The following is a 12,301-nucleotide window of genomic DNA, read 5'->3' as shown; positions in this document are numbered from 1 at the left end:
GCAGTAGCCACCCCGCGACAGCCCGCCAGTGCCGCGCAGGCGCGGGGACGTTCCGTTGCCACGGCGACAGAAGGACGCAGTTGGTGCAAGATGAAGCTGAAGCGGTTCCTCCTGCGTTACTATCCGCCAGGTACCGCCGGCCGGCCGGGGACAGGCTGGGGTGGGGGTGTAAGACTGCTCCCCTGCCTGCCTGCCTGCTGTGTGGGTGCGGGGACACAGTGGGGGTCATTGTGTGAGGGCATTGCCTGGTGTGGGTGGATGAGTGGACATTGTGAAGAACATTGAGTGAAGGGACACTGTCTGGTGTGAGTGGATGAGTGGACACTGTTCCCCTGGTGTGACTGGGTGAGGGGCTATTCTCTACTTGGTACTTGGTCAGATCGGGTGAGCAACTATCCCCTACTTGTTGAAACATAGTGAGAGTTTATTTAGATTATTATTGTCATGTGTACCGAGGTACAGTGAAAAGCTGTAAGGCAGCAACTCTAAGGGTGCACAACCATGCCCTGAGATCTGGGTTAGGAAGCATCGCTTGCTGGATGATGATGTGGGTGATTATCAATACCAGGCAGATTAAACTGAGGTGTGGCAGCAGCTGCTGTATTTGTGAGGCTGGGTTAACGGTGAAGCACTCTAGCTAGTTGTGGCCGAACTGCATTGAGTGGGTCAGGCAATGAGTGGGCACTGCTAGCCATATGAGGCTGTGCTGAGAGTATACTGAGACCAAGATGAAGTGGCAATGCTGGCCAGTGAGACCTTAATGAGGAGGACCACTTCGCTGGTGAGTTTAGAGAAGTTGACACACCAATTAGGTGGTGTGCTGAGGAATCTACAGATGTCATTTGAGGTTTCAAGACAGAAGAAGGGCCTTGACCCAAAATATCACCCATTCCTTCTCTCCAGAGATGCTGCCCGCCCCGCTGCATTACTCCACCTTTTTGTGTTTATCATCTTGTTTCCAAAGTATCCGATATCTCAAAACTCTTGAGATGACTCAGGGTAAAAGTATGTGGTTGGAGAAGTGGATCCATTATACAATATATAGATTATTTACTTAATATGGAGGATAGTTAACATTTTTATTTTTATTTTCAAACAGGAATTATTTTGGAATATGAAAAAGGAGGGGAGACAAAGAGCAAATCCATTGATCTGCTAGACTTGACTCCAGAGTAAGTTTGATTTCTGCTGACCAAAAAAAATTCAGATGACTCAGAAGTGTCTTATCACCCTTCCTCAATTAACATATCCTAGTCTCTCCCTTGTATTCTTCCATCTGCACTACTACAATTATGTTACTTGCTGCAAATATTGATTGTAGTTTCAAATTCCAATCAGTAATGCTAAATAACTTTCTGTGCATTACATTTTGGTATTATAGTCATATTCATAGAGCCATAGAGCATGGAAACAGGCCACTCGGCCCAATTTTCCTATGCCAGCCAAGATGCCCCATCTACACTAGTGACATCTGCCCGCGTTTAGTCCACATCCCTTTAAACCTTTCCCATCAATAAATATATCTGTCCAAATTTCCCAAAAAATTTGTTATCGTGCTTGACAACTACCTTCTCTGGCAGCTCATTCTATATACCCACCTCCGTGAAAAAGTTCCTCCCTCAGTTTCCTATTAAATCTTTCCCCTCTCACCTGCAACCAATGTCTTCTGGTTCTTGAATCCCCTACTCTGGGCAAAAGACTCCGTGCATTTACTCTCATGATTCTATTATATATCATCCATTCCTCTCAAAATTTTATACACCTCTATAAGATTACCCCCATCCTCCTGTCTTCCAAGGAATTCCTATCCTGCCCAACCTCTCCCCATGGACTCCCTCTGGGGGAGTCCAGAACCCGGGGCCACAGTTTAAGAATAAGGGATAAGACATTTAGAACGGAGACGAGGAAACTCTTTTTCTCACAGAGAGTTGTGAGTCTGTGGAATTCTTTGCCTCAGAGGGTGGTGGAGGCTGGTTCTCTGGATACTTTCAAGAGAGAGCTAGACAGGGCTCTTAAGGATAGCGGAGTCAGGGGATATGGGGAGAAGGCAGGAACGGGATACTGATTGGGGATACAATATACAATGCAATATTTATTACATGTCATTTGAACCTCATTGAGGCTCAAATGAAACTGCGTTTCCACAGCCATACAAACAAAGACAATTTCCTACAGACATACACACAATTCAATTTACAGAAACATCCATCACAGTGAACCTCCTCCTCACTGTGATGGAAGGCAAAGTCTTTTCTCTCCCCTGTTCTCCATTTTTCTCCCGATGTCAAAGCCCCAGGCGAACGATGATAAGTCCCACGGCCATTTTAGGCCGTGCCGTGCGAATAACGGCCCTGCTCCAGGTCTAAATGTCACAAAGTTGGAGCGCCCGGCGGGCGCTGGAATGTCCTGAGGCCATTAAGCCGCGCCGGGCGATGTACGGCCCCGCTCGGGATCGTTCTAACCCCGCGACACAGGCTGGAGAAGTTGCGTTGCGGGAGCTCCGGGAAGCGAACTCCACGCGGACCCGCAAGCTCCTGATATCCGCCATGATCATCCCAACGTGATCAGCCATGATTACGTTGAATGGCGGTGCTGGCTCGAAGGGCCGAATGGCCTACTCCTACACCTATTGTCAGCAGCGGCCTCTGCAGTCCGTCTGTATTTTTATTATTTTTGTCTCGTTTCTATGTAGTTCTTTGTTATTTTTTATCGGGGTGTGTGTGTGTGGGGGGGTGGGGGGTGGTAACTCTAAAATCTTTCCCCTGCACGGGAGACCCGACCTTTTCTTGTCGGGTCTCCGTTGTCGTTGAGGCTGGGCAACGTGGAGCGGCCTTCGGCAGGAACGACCGGGGACTCCAGTTGCGGAGCTGCGGACTACTCACCGTCGCGGGGCTGGCCGAGTCCAGAGTGGGTGGAGCGGTGGTGGAGCACTGCTGCTGCTGCGGCCCGACCTCCGGAGATTCGGAGGCTGCAACTGCGGGTCTGGCGGACGGCGGCACCGGGAGCCCGCGGGTCACTGGAGGGAGACCGCTTTTCGGGGCTTCCGCAACGGCGACTTCTCCCGCCCGAGTTGCGGTGTTGAAGAGCTCCTGGAGCGGGGCCTTAATCACCGCCCCGCGCGGCTTGGAATGGCCGCGGGACTCTGCGAGCGCACGCCGGGGGCTCTAACACCAAGACCCGGTGTGCGACCTTGCACCACCCGGCGTGGCTTTAATGGCTGCGGGACAATCGCCATCGCCAGCCGGGGGCTTTGACTTTGACTCTGACATCGGGGCGGGGAGGGGAGAGTGCAGTGGAGAGAGTTTTTTTTTTGGCCTTCCATCACAGCGATGTGATGGATGTTTATGTAAATTATGTTGTGTCTCGGGTCTTTTTCGTTTTGTATGTATGGCTGCAGTATGCCTTCCGGGTCACTGCTCGTGCGGTCGACCGGTCGGTGCAGAGGGTAGCTTTGAATGTTTGTCTCTCCGTGTGTTGCTTATGTTTGTTGATTGTGTCCCTTTTTAAAAAGCTACTGTAATGCGCCCTTTAAATTGCCCCTCGGGGACTAATAAAGTGCTTTGTATTGTATTGTATTGTATTGTATTGTTTAGCTCAGGCCCTCAAGCCCTGGCAACATTTTTGTAAATTCGATCTGAATTCTTTTAGCGTAACACCATCCTTCCTATAAGAAGGTGGCCAAAATCTAACGCATTACTCCAAATGAACAAATATATAGCATAACATCCTACATTCTATATTGACTAATGAAGGGCAATGTTCCAAAAACCTTTCCTGACCACCCTTTCTACCTGTGACCGTATTTTCAAGGAACTATGTACCTGCACTCCTATGCTTTCTGCCACTCCCCAGAGTCCTGCAATTCATAGATCTAGATCCTGCTGTAATTATTGACAGCCATCTTCATTATCTATGATACCACCCACCTTAGTGTCATCTGAAAACATACTTATCATGCCTTATACATTCTCATCCAAATTGTTGATATAAGCCACAAACAGTAATGGCCCCAGCGCCGATCCCTGAGGCACACCACCAGTTACAGGACACCAGTCCAAGGAACAACCTTGCATCATCACCCTCTCTTTCCTTTCATGAAGCCAATTATTTATCCAGTCGACTACTTCTCCCGGGTTCCCATGAGATGTAACCTTCCAGAGCATCCTATATCGTGGAACCTTATTGAATGCTTTCCTAAAGTCCATGTAGACAACGTTTACGGCTTTGCCCTCATTAACCTTTTTGTTTACTTCTTCGAAAAACTCAATGAGAATTGTAATGCACGATCTCCCATGTACAAAACCAACCCGACCCAATTGTCTACCTTCGATTTTCCAGCATCTGCAGTTCCTTCTTAAACACCAAAACATTGAGTGTCCGTTTCCCCCCACAGATGCTGAGTTCCACCAGCAGTTTTTTTTGCTCGAGATTCTTGCATCTACTGTCTGTTGTGCCCTCTTTTATCTTTGTGCTTCATTTTTATTGTTGTACTTTAATTTGCTCTTTTATTATTTATTGGCTCTTGTGATATTGAGATCTATTGAAATTCACTTTCTTTGAATTGCACGCATTTGTTCCAGTGCAGACATAGATGCTGTAGTTGATGAAATCCAGAGGATTGAACCACTCATCACTGCGTCCCGCACAGAGCAGGTGAAGCTTCTGGTGCAAAGGCTTCAGGAAAAGCTCGGTCAACAGGATGATCACAATTTCTATCTTTTCAAGGTAAGAGATTTCCCCAGGTAAATGTTCTTTCATGCCACAAACTAAATTGATCATTAGAACAAATTAGTTTTAAGGATTGTTGACACTGATCTAATGTAGAAATGTGTTATAATGGCAACTGCTGCTTATTCCCTGGTGCACTGTTAATATTAATGATTAAGCTAATTCGTGCCTTCAGATAAGTAGACAAGTGGGATCATTTTCTTTCACACTTTCTTTGTTCCCTAGTTTAGTTCTGATCTGGTTTCTAAATGATAGAATATTTTGATGATGCTGATACTTTATTGTCACTTGTACCTAGCTAGGTACAGTGACATTAATTGTTTTTGCGTACAAAGTACACGAAAGAATCATCGCAAAGGCGGCGACAAAGTTACAAAAAAGGCTCATCGCTTCCTCATCCCGCCACCGGGTCCCCCTTAATTCTCGGCACCCCCCCCCCCACCCCCCACCCCCAACTATGCTGGGTCCCCCTTTGTTCTCAGAGACGCAGCCTGACCCCTTGTGCTCAGCCTGACCTCAGGCTCTGATGCGACCTCATCCGCACGAGTTCTGGCATCCTCGGCCCGACTCGACCTCGGGGATCCAACCCGACCACCTCGCCTCAACTGCTCACTCTGCAGGCCGTGGCGCTCATGGGGCGAGTCCTCCTCCGTCGCACAAACATGGTGGGAGAGTCGCACCTGTTCGTCTGGAGTGTTCACTTTTTAAAACTTTTTTTAATACAAACAGCTTTTATTCAAATAAGCACAAATACAGAGTAGTATCAAAATCAAGACAGCCATTGGCAGTTTACAGTCAATCAGTTATCAGATTAAAATATTGTCAACTTTATCTACAATACACTCGACATCCCGTGACAACCAACGTTCACGGAAGCCCCCAAAGTTCCCCTTGGACACCGCGTACTCCCTCTCCAGGGACCTCCGGGTACGGACGTGGGCCCGGAAGAGGCCCAGGCAGTCAGCTCGGACAGAACCCTCGACCGCCCGCTGCCTAGACCCGCGAATGGTCATCTTGGCAAGACCCAGGAGCAAAATCAGGAGAGGGGGGCCCCCTCTCCCGACCCTTCCCCCTTCCGTACTGGGTGAGCAAAGATCAGGATCAGGGCTAAAGTGCAGCCAAAACTTGAGGAGCAGCTGCTTCAGATAGGGCCGCTGTTCACTAGGAGTGTCGCAGCCCCGCTACTTGTTTGTAGTGTCCTGGCCCACTGCTCACCGGGAGAGGATTACCAAAGGATTTGAAAATTTCCTGCATTGTCTGGGGATCTGAATCCAACAAAACATTCAACAAACTCACGTTAGTAGTTAAAGCTGTGAATGCATTCAGAAATTGCATAACTCATAAATTGCACCACTGATCTTGCATAGCTTGCTGTTCCTTCACTCACTTAGCAATCAGACATGAACCAAGCATTCATTAACTCTTCAACATTCAGCCCTATTCCAAGCCTGACATGCTCACATATATATTTCTCATCCACCATACCTGGATAGTTATTTGACCATGACAGACACAATAAATAAATCTACAGTTTTACTTTAACACATTTCTGTTACTTTGGGAAAAAATGGGATATGATCAGAAGCACCACAGCAATCTTTTTGGAGGGATTTCTGCTAGATCACGTTACAGAATCCACTCTCACTCAACCCTGCTCATTTCAATTCCTGTAGAGAGAATGCTTGACTAGTGATTGTGACCGGATTGCAACTGAATAAGAGGATGGTATATTCTTAGCGCTCCCTTTTTCCATAACTTGGTTCCATTTCAAACAGCCTTCTAATTTAAAATTTGCAACTGGCAGCCATCATTTTGATTTTGATGTTAGAGTGATTTCTATTGAGAACAGAGAACATAATACGGTACAACACAGGAACAGGCCCTTCAGCCATCAACGTCTCTGCCAAACATAATGCCAAAATAAACTCATCTCATCTGCCTGCACATGATCCATATCTCTGTATTTAAATGTGGCAACCTAAAAGCCTCTTAACCAGTGTTATTGTATTGGCCTCCATCAGCAAACCCAGCAGCAGGTTCCAGGCACCCACCACTCCCTGTGGAAAAGAAGAACTTACCCCGCACCTCATTTAAACTATTCCTATATCATCGCCACCTTTGGAAAAATACTTTTTACTCTATCTCTGCCTCATAATTGTATTTACTTCCATAAGCCCCTCAGCCTCTGATGCTCCAGGGAAAGCAATCCAAGTTTATCCAACCTCTCCTTTATCTTCATTACATTTGCATATCTTTCATTCACTTGTTCTATATCTCTCTATATAACTGTCTATATCTCTCGAATCCCTTTCCACGGACTCAGTCAGAAGAAGGGTCTCGACCCGAAACGTCACCTATTCCTTTTTGCCATAGATGCTGTCTGACCCGCTGAGTTACGCCAGCTTTTTATGTCTCTCCTTATACCTTATAACCCTCTAATCCAGGCAACATTCCAGTAAACCTCTGCTTCAACCTCTCCAAAGCCTCAACATCCTTCCTATAATGGGACAAACAGACTGTATACTATACTCCAAATGTGACCTAACTAAAGTCCAATAAATCTGCATCATGATTTCCTAACTCTTGGCTCCGAAAAATGAAAGCAGGCATATCATATACCTTCTTTACTACTTGTGATGCCACTTTTGTGGAACTACAGAGTTGGACCCAAAGATCCTTCTTGCATTAATGCTATTAAGGATTCTGATGTTAAGTGTATACTTTCCTCTTACATTTGACCTCACAAGGGCAATACCTCATACTTGGTCGGATTAAACTTCATATGCCATTTCTCCACCCATTTCTGTAGCTAATCCACATCCCATCTTACTATCCAACGTGCCTACATAATATCCAAGTCATATGCATATATAAATGACTATATATTGTCATTGCCTATACACACATACATACAAGCAGCAGAGGTCCCAGACAATGTTGACAGACCTACAGCCATAATACCGCCCTCCCACTACAACCTTCTTCTGTCTCCTATCAGTAAGCCAGTTCTGAATCCACACGGCCAAGTCACCGTCAATCACATTGGTGTTTGTGGTTGATATCAATGATTTGGATAACGATATCAATAATTTGGATGAGAATGTACACGGCATGTAGGTAAGTTTGCAGATGTCACTGAGGTGGGTAGTATTGTATGTAGCGAAGGTAGCTGTCAAAAATTACAGCGGGATCTTGATCAGTTGGACAAATGGGCTGAGGAAAGGTTAATGGAGTTTAATGCAGTTAAGTGCGAGATGTTGCATTTTGGGAAGTTAAATCAAGACTGGGCCTTCACAGTGAATGGCTGTGTCCTGGGGAATGTTGTAGACAAGCGGGATCTAGGAGTGCATGTACATGGTTTCCTGAAAGTGGCATCTCTGGTGGATCGAGTGGTCAAGAAAGCTTTTGGTACATTGGTCTTCATCAATCAGGGTACGGAGTACCAAAGTTGGGATGTTAATAATAATAATAATAATGTTTATTTATATAGCACTTTTCACCAAAACCAGTATTTGAACCAAAGTGCTTTACAGAGATTGATTAAATTAATTGAACAGATCAATGCAATAAATCCATACAAATCAAAAAAAGAGAGAAAAAAAGAGAAAAAGAAAAAAAGACACAGAAGCAGTACACTATAGAAATCAACATGAAACGTCCCCCCACAGCAGAATTCACTGTGAGGGAAGGCACCAAAAATATCCAGTTCTCCCCCTCATAGTCCATATGTAATATCCATGTTATGTTGCAGTTGTGCAAGATGTTGGTGAGGTTCCATTTGGAGTATGTGTTCATTTGTTCACTCTGCCCAGGGAAGGATGTTGTTAAGCTGGAAAGAGAGCAGAGATGATTTACGAAGATGTTGCCAGGACTTGACAGATTGAGGTAAAGGGAGAGGTTGGGACGGTTATTTCTTATAGTGCAAAAAGCTGAGAGGTGATCTTATGGAGGTGTATAATATCATGAGGGGGAAACAATGGGTGAATGCACGGAGTCTTTTAACTAGAATAGGAGAATCAAGAACCAGAGGACATGGGTTTAAAGTGAGAAGAGAAAGATTTAATAGGAACCTGAGGGGTATCTTTTTCACACAGAAGATGGTGGGTATATGGAAGGAACTGTCAGAGGAGATAGTTGAGGCAAATACTATAACAACATTCAAAAGGTTTTTGGATGGTGCATGTACGGAATAGTTTAGAGGCATATAGGCCAAAGAGGGCAGGTGGAACTAGCATAGATGGGTCATCTTGTTCAGCACAGGCAAGTTTGGCCAAAGGGTCTGTTTCTGTGCTGTATGACTCCATGATTCTAAACATTAACCCTTCACTCAATGTTAAGAGTGGTGCAAGATGAGCAAAGTACCTGTTCCGTTACAATATTGATCGTTCTATCAATAGGAAACACTCGGACTACACACAAAGGTGTAGTTAAAAGTCAGAACATAGATGCTCCATCCCAATTAGCAAATAAGAGTTTTTAATATGCCATCTTTCTGATGGTGGTCAATCAGCCTCCTTCAAAATTTATTTGATTAAATAAGCTTTCCTGTAAGGGTATAACTCATTTTCAGTATTATTTCTCTTTGTTTCATATCTAGGTACTTCGGGCGCACATACTGCCACTGACAAATGTTGCATTCAATAAGTCTGGCTCAAGGTACGTGTCCTACTTGTTCTCTGTTAACCCATGTGCCCAAGAAGTTGAATGTGAAAAATGTGGTGTTCTGACAGAATCATCAGTCTGAATATTAGTTTCCATTCTTGCAGGGATTGTGCAAGCGAGCGCTGGCAAGATGGGAAATGTGGAGCCTTATTAAATTGAATTTAAATTGAATTTAAAGCTCTTAGCTTTTGATTTTGCTCTTCCATTCCACGTTGACAAGCAGTTTCCATGTTATAGGTTCTACAAACAAAGAATGATATAAATAGAACATAGTACAGTTCAAAACAGGAACAGACCCTTCAATCCACAATGTCTTTGCTGAACATAGTGCCGTCTCTTATCTGCTGCCTTTGCATATGCATAATTTCCCATTCTCTGCAAATGCCTTATGTGTATCCGAAAGTCTCTGAAATTGACACAATCGATATGCGCCTCTACCACCACTGCTGGCGAGTGCGTCCCAAGCACTCACAAAATCTCTTGTAAAAAAAACACATGGTGCATATTCACCATTCTCTGCAAATGCTTATGTGTATCCAAAAGTCTCTGAAATGACACAATCGTATCTGCCTCTACCACCACTCCTGGCAGTGCGTCCCAAGCACTCACCAATCTCTGTGTAAAAAAAAAACTTGCCATGCGCATACTCTTTTGCATTTGATTCTTCAGTCCTGTGAAAAAAGATTCTGTCTCATAATATTATATACTTTAATCAGGTTTCCCCGCATCCGCCATTTTTTCAGAGTAAACAATGCAAATCAGTCCAACCTCTCCCTGGAGCCAATACAGCCTAATCCAGGCATCATTCTAGTCAACTTCCAAAGCTTCCAGACCCTTCCTGTAATGGGGTAACCAGAATTGCATGCAATATTCCAAATGTGGCCTAGCCAAAGTCTATGAAACTGCATCATGGCATCCTGACTCTTATACACAATGTCTTATCTATGAAGGCAAGCATATTGTATGCATTTTTCACCACTATCTACTTGTGTTGCTACTTTGAGGGAGCTCTGGACTTGGACACTAGGATTCCTCTGTATATCAAGGCTGTTAACGGTCCTCCAATTAATAGTATATTTTACCCTTATATTCAACTTATCAAAGTGCCACACCTCACACTTGCTTGGATTAAACTCCACCTGCCATTTGTTCACCCATTTCTGTAGTAAATCTATATCCCGCTGTATACTTCGGCATCCTTCTGCACAGTCGGTGACCTCAGCAATCTTGGTGTCATCTGTGTACTTACCAACGTCTACATTTATGTCAAGTAATTTATACATACCACAAACAGCAGAGGTCCTAGCACCTATTCCTGTGGGACTCTGCTGGCAATAGACCTCCAATCTGAATATTGCCCTTCCGCCACAGCATTCTGTCTTCTATCAGTAAGCAAGTCATGAATCACTATGACCAAGCTACTAATCTCATGCATCTTAATCTTCTGGATAAGCCTACCATAGGATACTTTATACAAGGCGTTACCTAAATTCATGTAGATGACATCCACCACCCTAGCTTCGCTAGCTGGTAAGTCAAGGGGAGGCGGCCTGGCTGTGTACGTTAACAGATCGTGGTGCCGGAATGCCGTGGTGGTTCCCACTTACTGCTCACCCCACGTACAGCTAATGATTGTGAAATTCCGACTCTTCTACTTACCGAGGGAGCTAACGGCAGTCTTCATAACGGCCGCCTATGTACCACCGAGAGTGGACGTGAAGGATGCTATGACAGAGCTCTACAACAACATCAGTGAGCAGCAGAGGGAACATCCCGAGGCTTTCTTCATGGCAGCTGGAGATTTCAACAAGGCAAGTCTAACATCTGTTCTGCCTAAATTCTACCAGCATGTGAATATTGCAACCAGAGGAAAGAACACACTAGACCTGGTGTACACAAACATCAAGGATTCATATAGAGCAGACCCCCTCCCCCACATCAGCAACTCTGACCATCTGGCGGTTATGCTCACACCTGTATACAGACCTTGGGTGAACCAGGACAGGCCAATGGTCAAAGAAGTCAGAATATGGCCACAGGGAGCTACCACAGCACTGCAAGACTGTTTTGAAACCACACAGTGGACCATTTTCAGAGAGGCAGCAACATGTGACAGTGGCATTGACCTCCAAGAATATACAGAGTCTGTCATCGCATACATTAATAAATCCATTGATGATGTGACTGTGGTTAAAACCGTCAAGAGGCGTGCCAATCAGAAACCTTGGCTAACTGGGGAAGTTTGTTCTCTACTGAGAGTCCGGAATGCTGCATTCAAATCTGGGGACAACGCAGCATACAAACTGGCATGGAGTAACCTATCCCGGGGGATCAGGGAAGCGAAGAGGCGGTATGTACAAAAACTTAATAGCCACTTCACAAATGACAAAGCCACACGTCGCTTGTGGCAGGGATTTCATACCATCACTGACTATATATTCCCGCTGTGGATATGCCAAAACGACCCCTCTCTACCAGATGAACTGAACGAGTTTTACGCACAGTTTGAGGTTAAAAATACCACCCAGATACAAGCACTCCTGCCAACACCCAGCGACCAGTCACTCAGGCTGTCCACAGCCGGAGTTAAAAAGGCCTTTGCCAGCATCAATCCACGCAAAGCTGCAGGGCCGGATAACATCCCTGGATGCGTTTTAAGAGATTGTGCGAGCAACTAAAAGATGTCTTTACAGACATTTTTAACGTCTCACTCAGCCACGCAGTAGTGCCCAACTGTCTTAAAAGTGCCACCATCGTTCCTGTCCCGAAGAAGCCCAACCCAGCCTGTCTCAATGACTTTCGTCCAGTGGCTCTCACACCCATACTAATGAAGTGTTTTGAGCGGCACATTATGCAGAGCATTAAAAACTGTCTCCCTGCCGACCTGGACCCACTGCAGTTCGCTTACAGA

The 12,301-nt window shown here is 45.2% G+C and overlaps 1 protein-coding gene across 2 annotated transcripts in view; it reads left to right on the top strand.

The window, feature by feature from the left end:
* daw1 (dynein assembly factor with WDR repeat domains 1) overlaps positions 1-12,301 on the top strand; it is a 67,501-nt gene continuing 55,200 nt past the window's right edge. For both annotated transcript variants that reach the window (XM_055645561.1, XM_055645560.1), the window contains exons 1-4: positions 1-130; positions 1,100-1,172; positions 4,581-4,725; positions 9,326-9,384. In XM_055645561.1, the coding sequence (XP_055501536.1) occupies positions 91-130; positions 1,100-1,172; positions 4,581-4,725; positions 9,326-9,384 (317 nt within the window). In that variant the 5' untranslated portion in view covers positions 1-90. The remainder of the gene's footprint in view (positions 131-1,099; positions 1,173-4,580; positions 4,726-9,325; positions 9,385-12,301) is intronic.

The sequence above is a fragment of the Leucoraja erinacea genome, chromosome 14, assembly GCF_028641065.1.
Source record: "Leucoraja erinacea ecotype New England chromosome 14, Leri_hhj_1, whole genome shotgun sequence".
Lineage (NCBI taxonomy): Eukaryota > Metazoa > Chordata > Chondrichthyes > Rajiformes > Rajidae > Leucoraja > Leucoraja erinaceus.
This window is presented reverse-complemented; position numbering and strand designations above follow the sequence as displayed.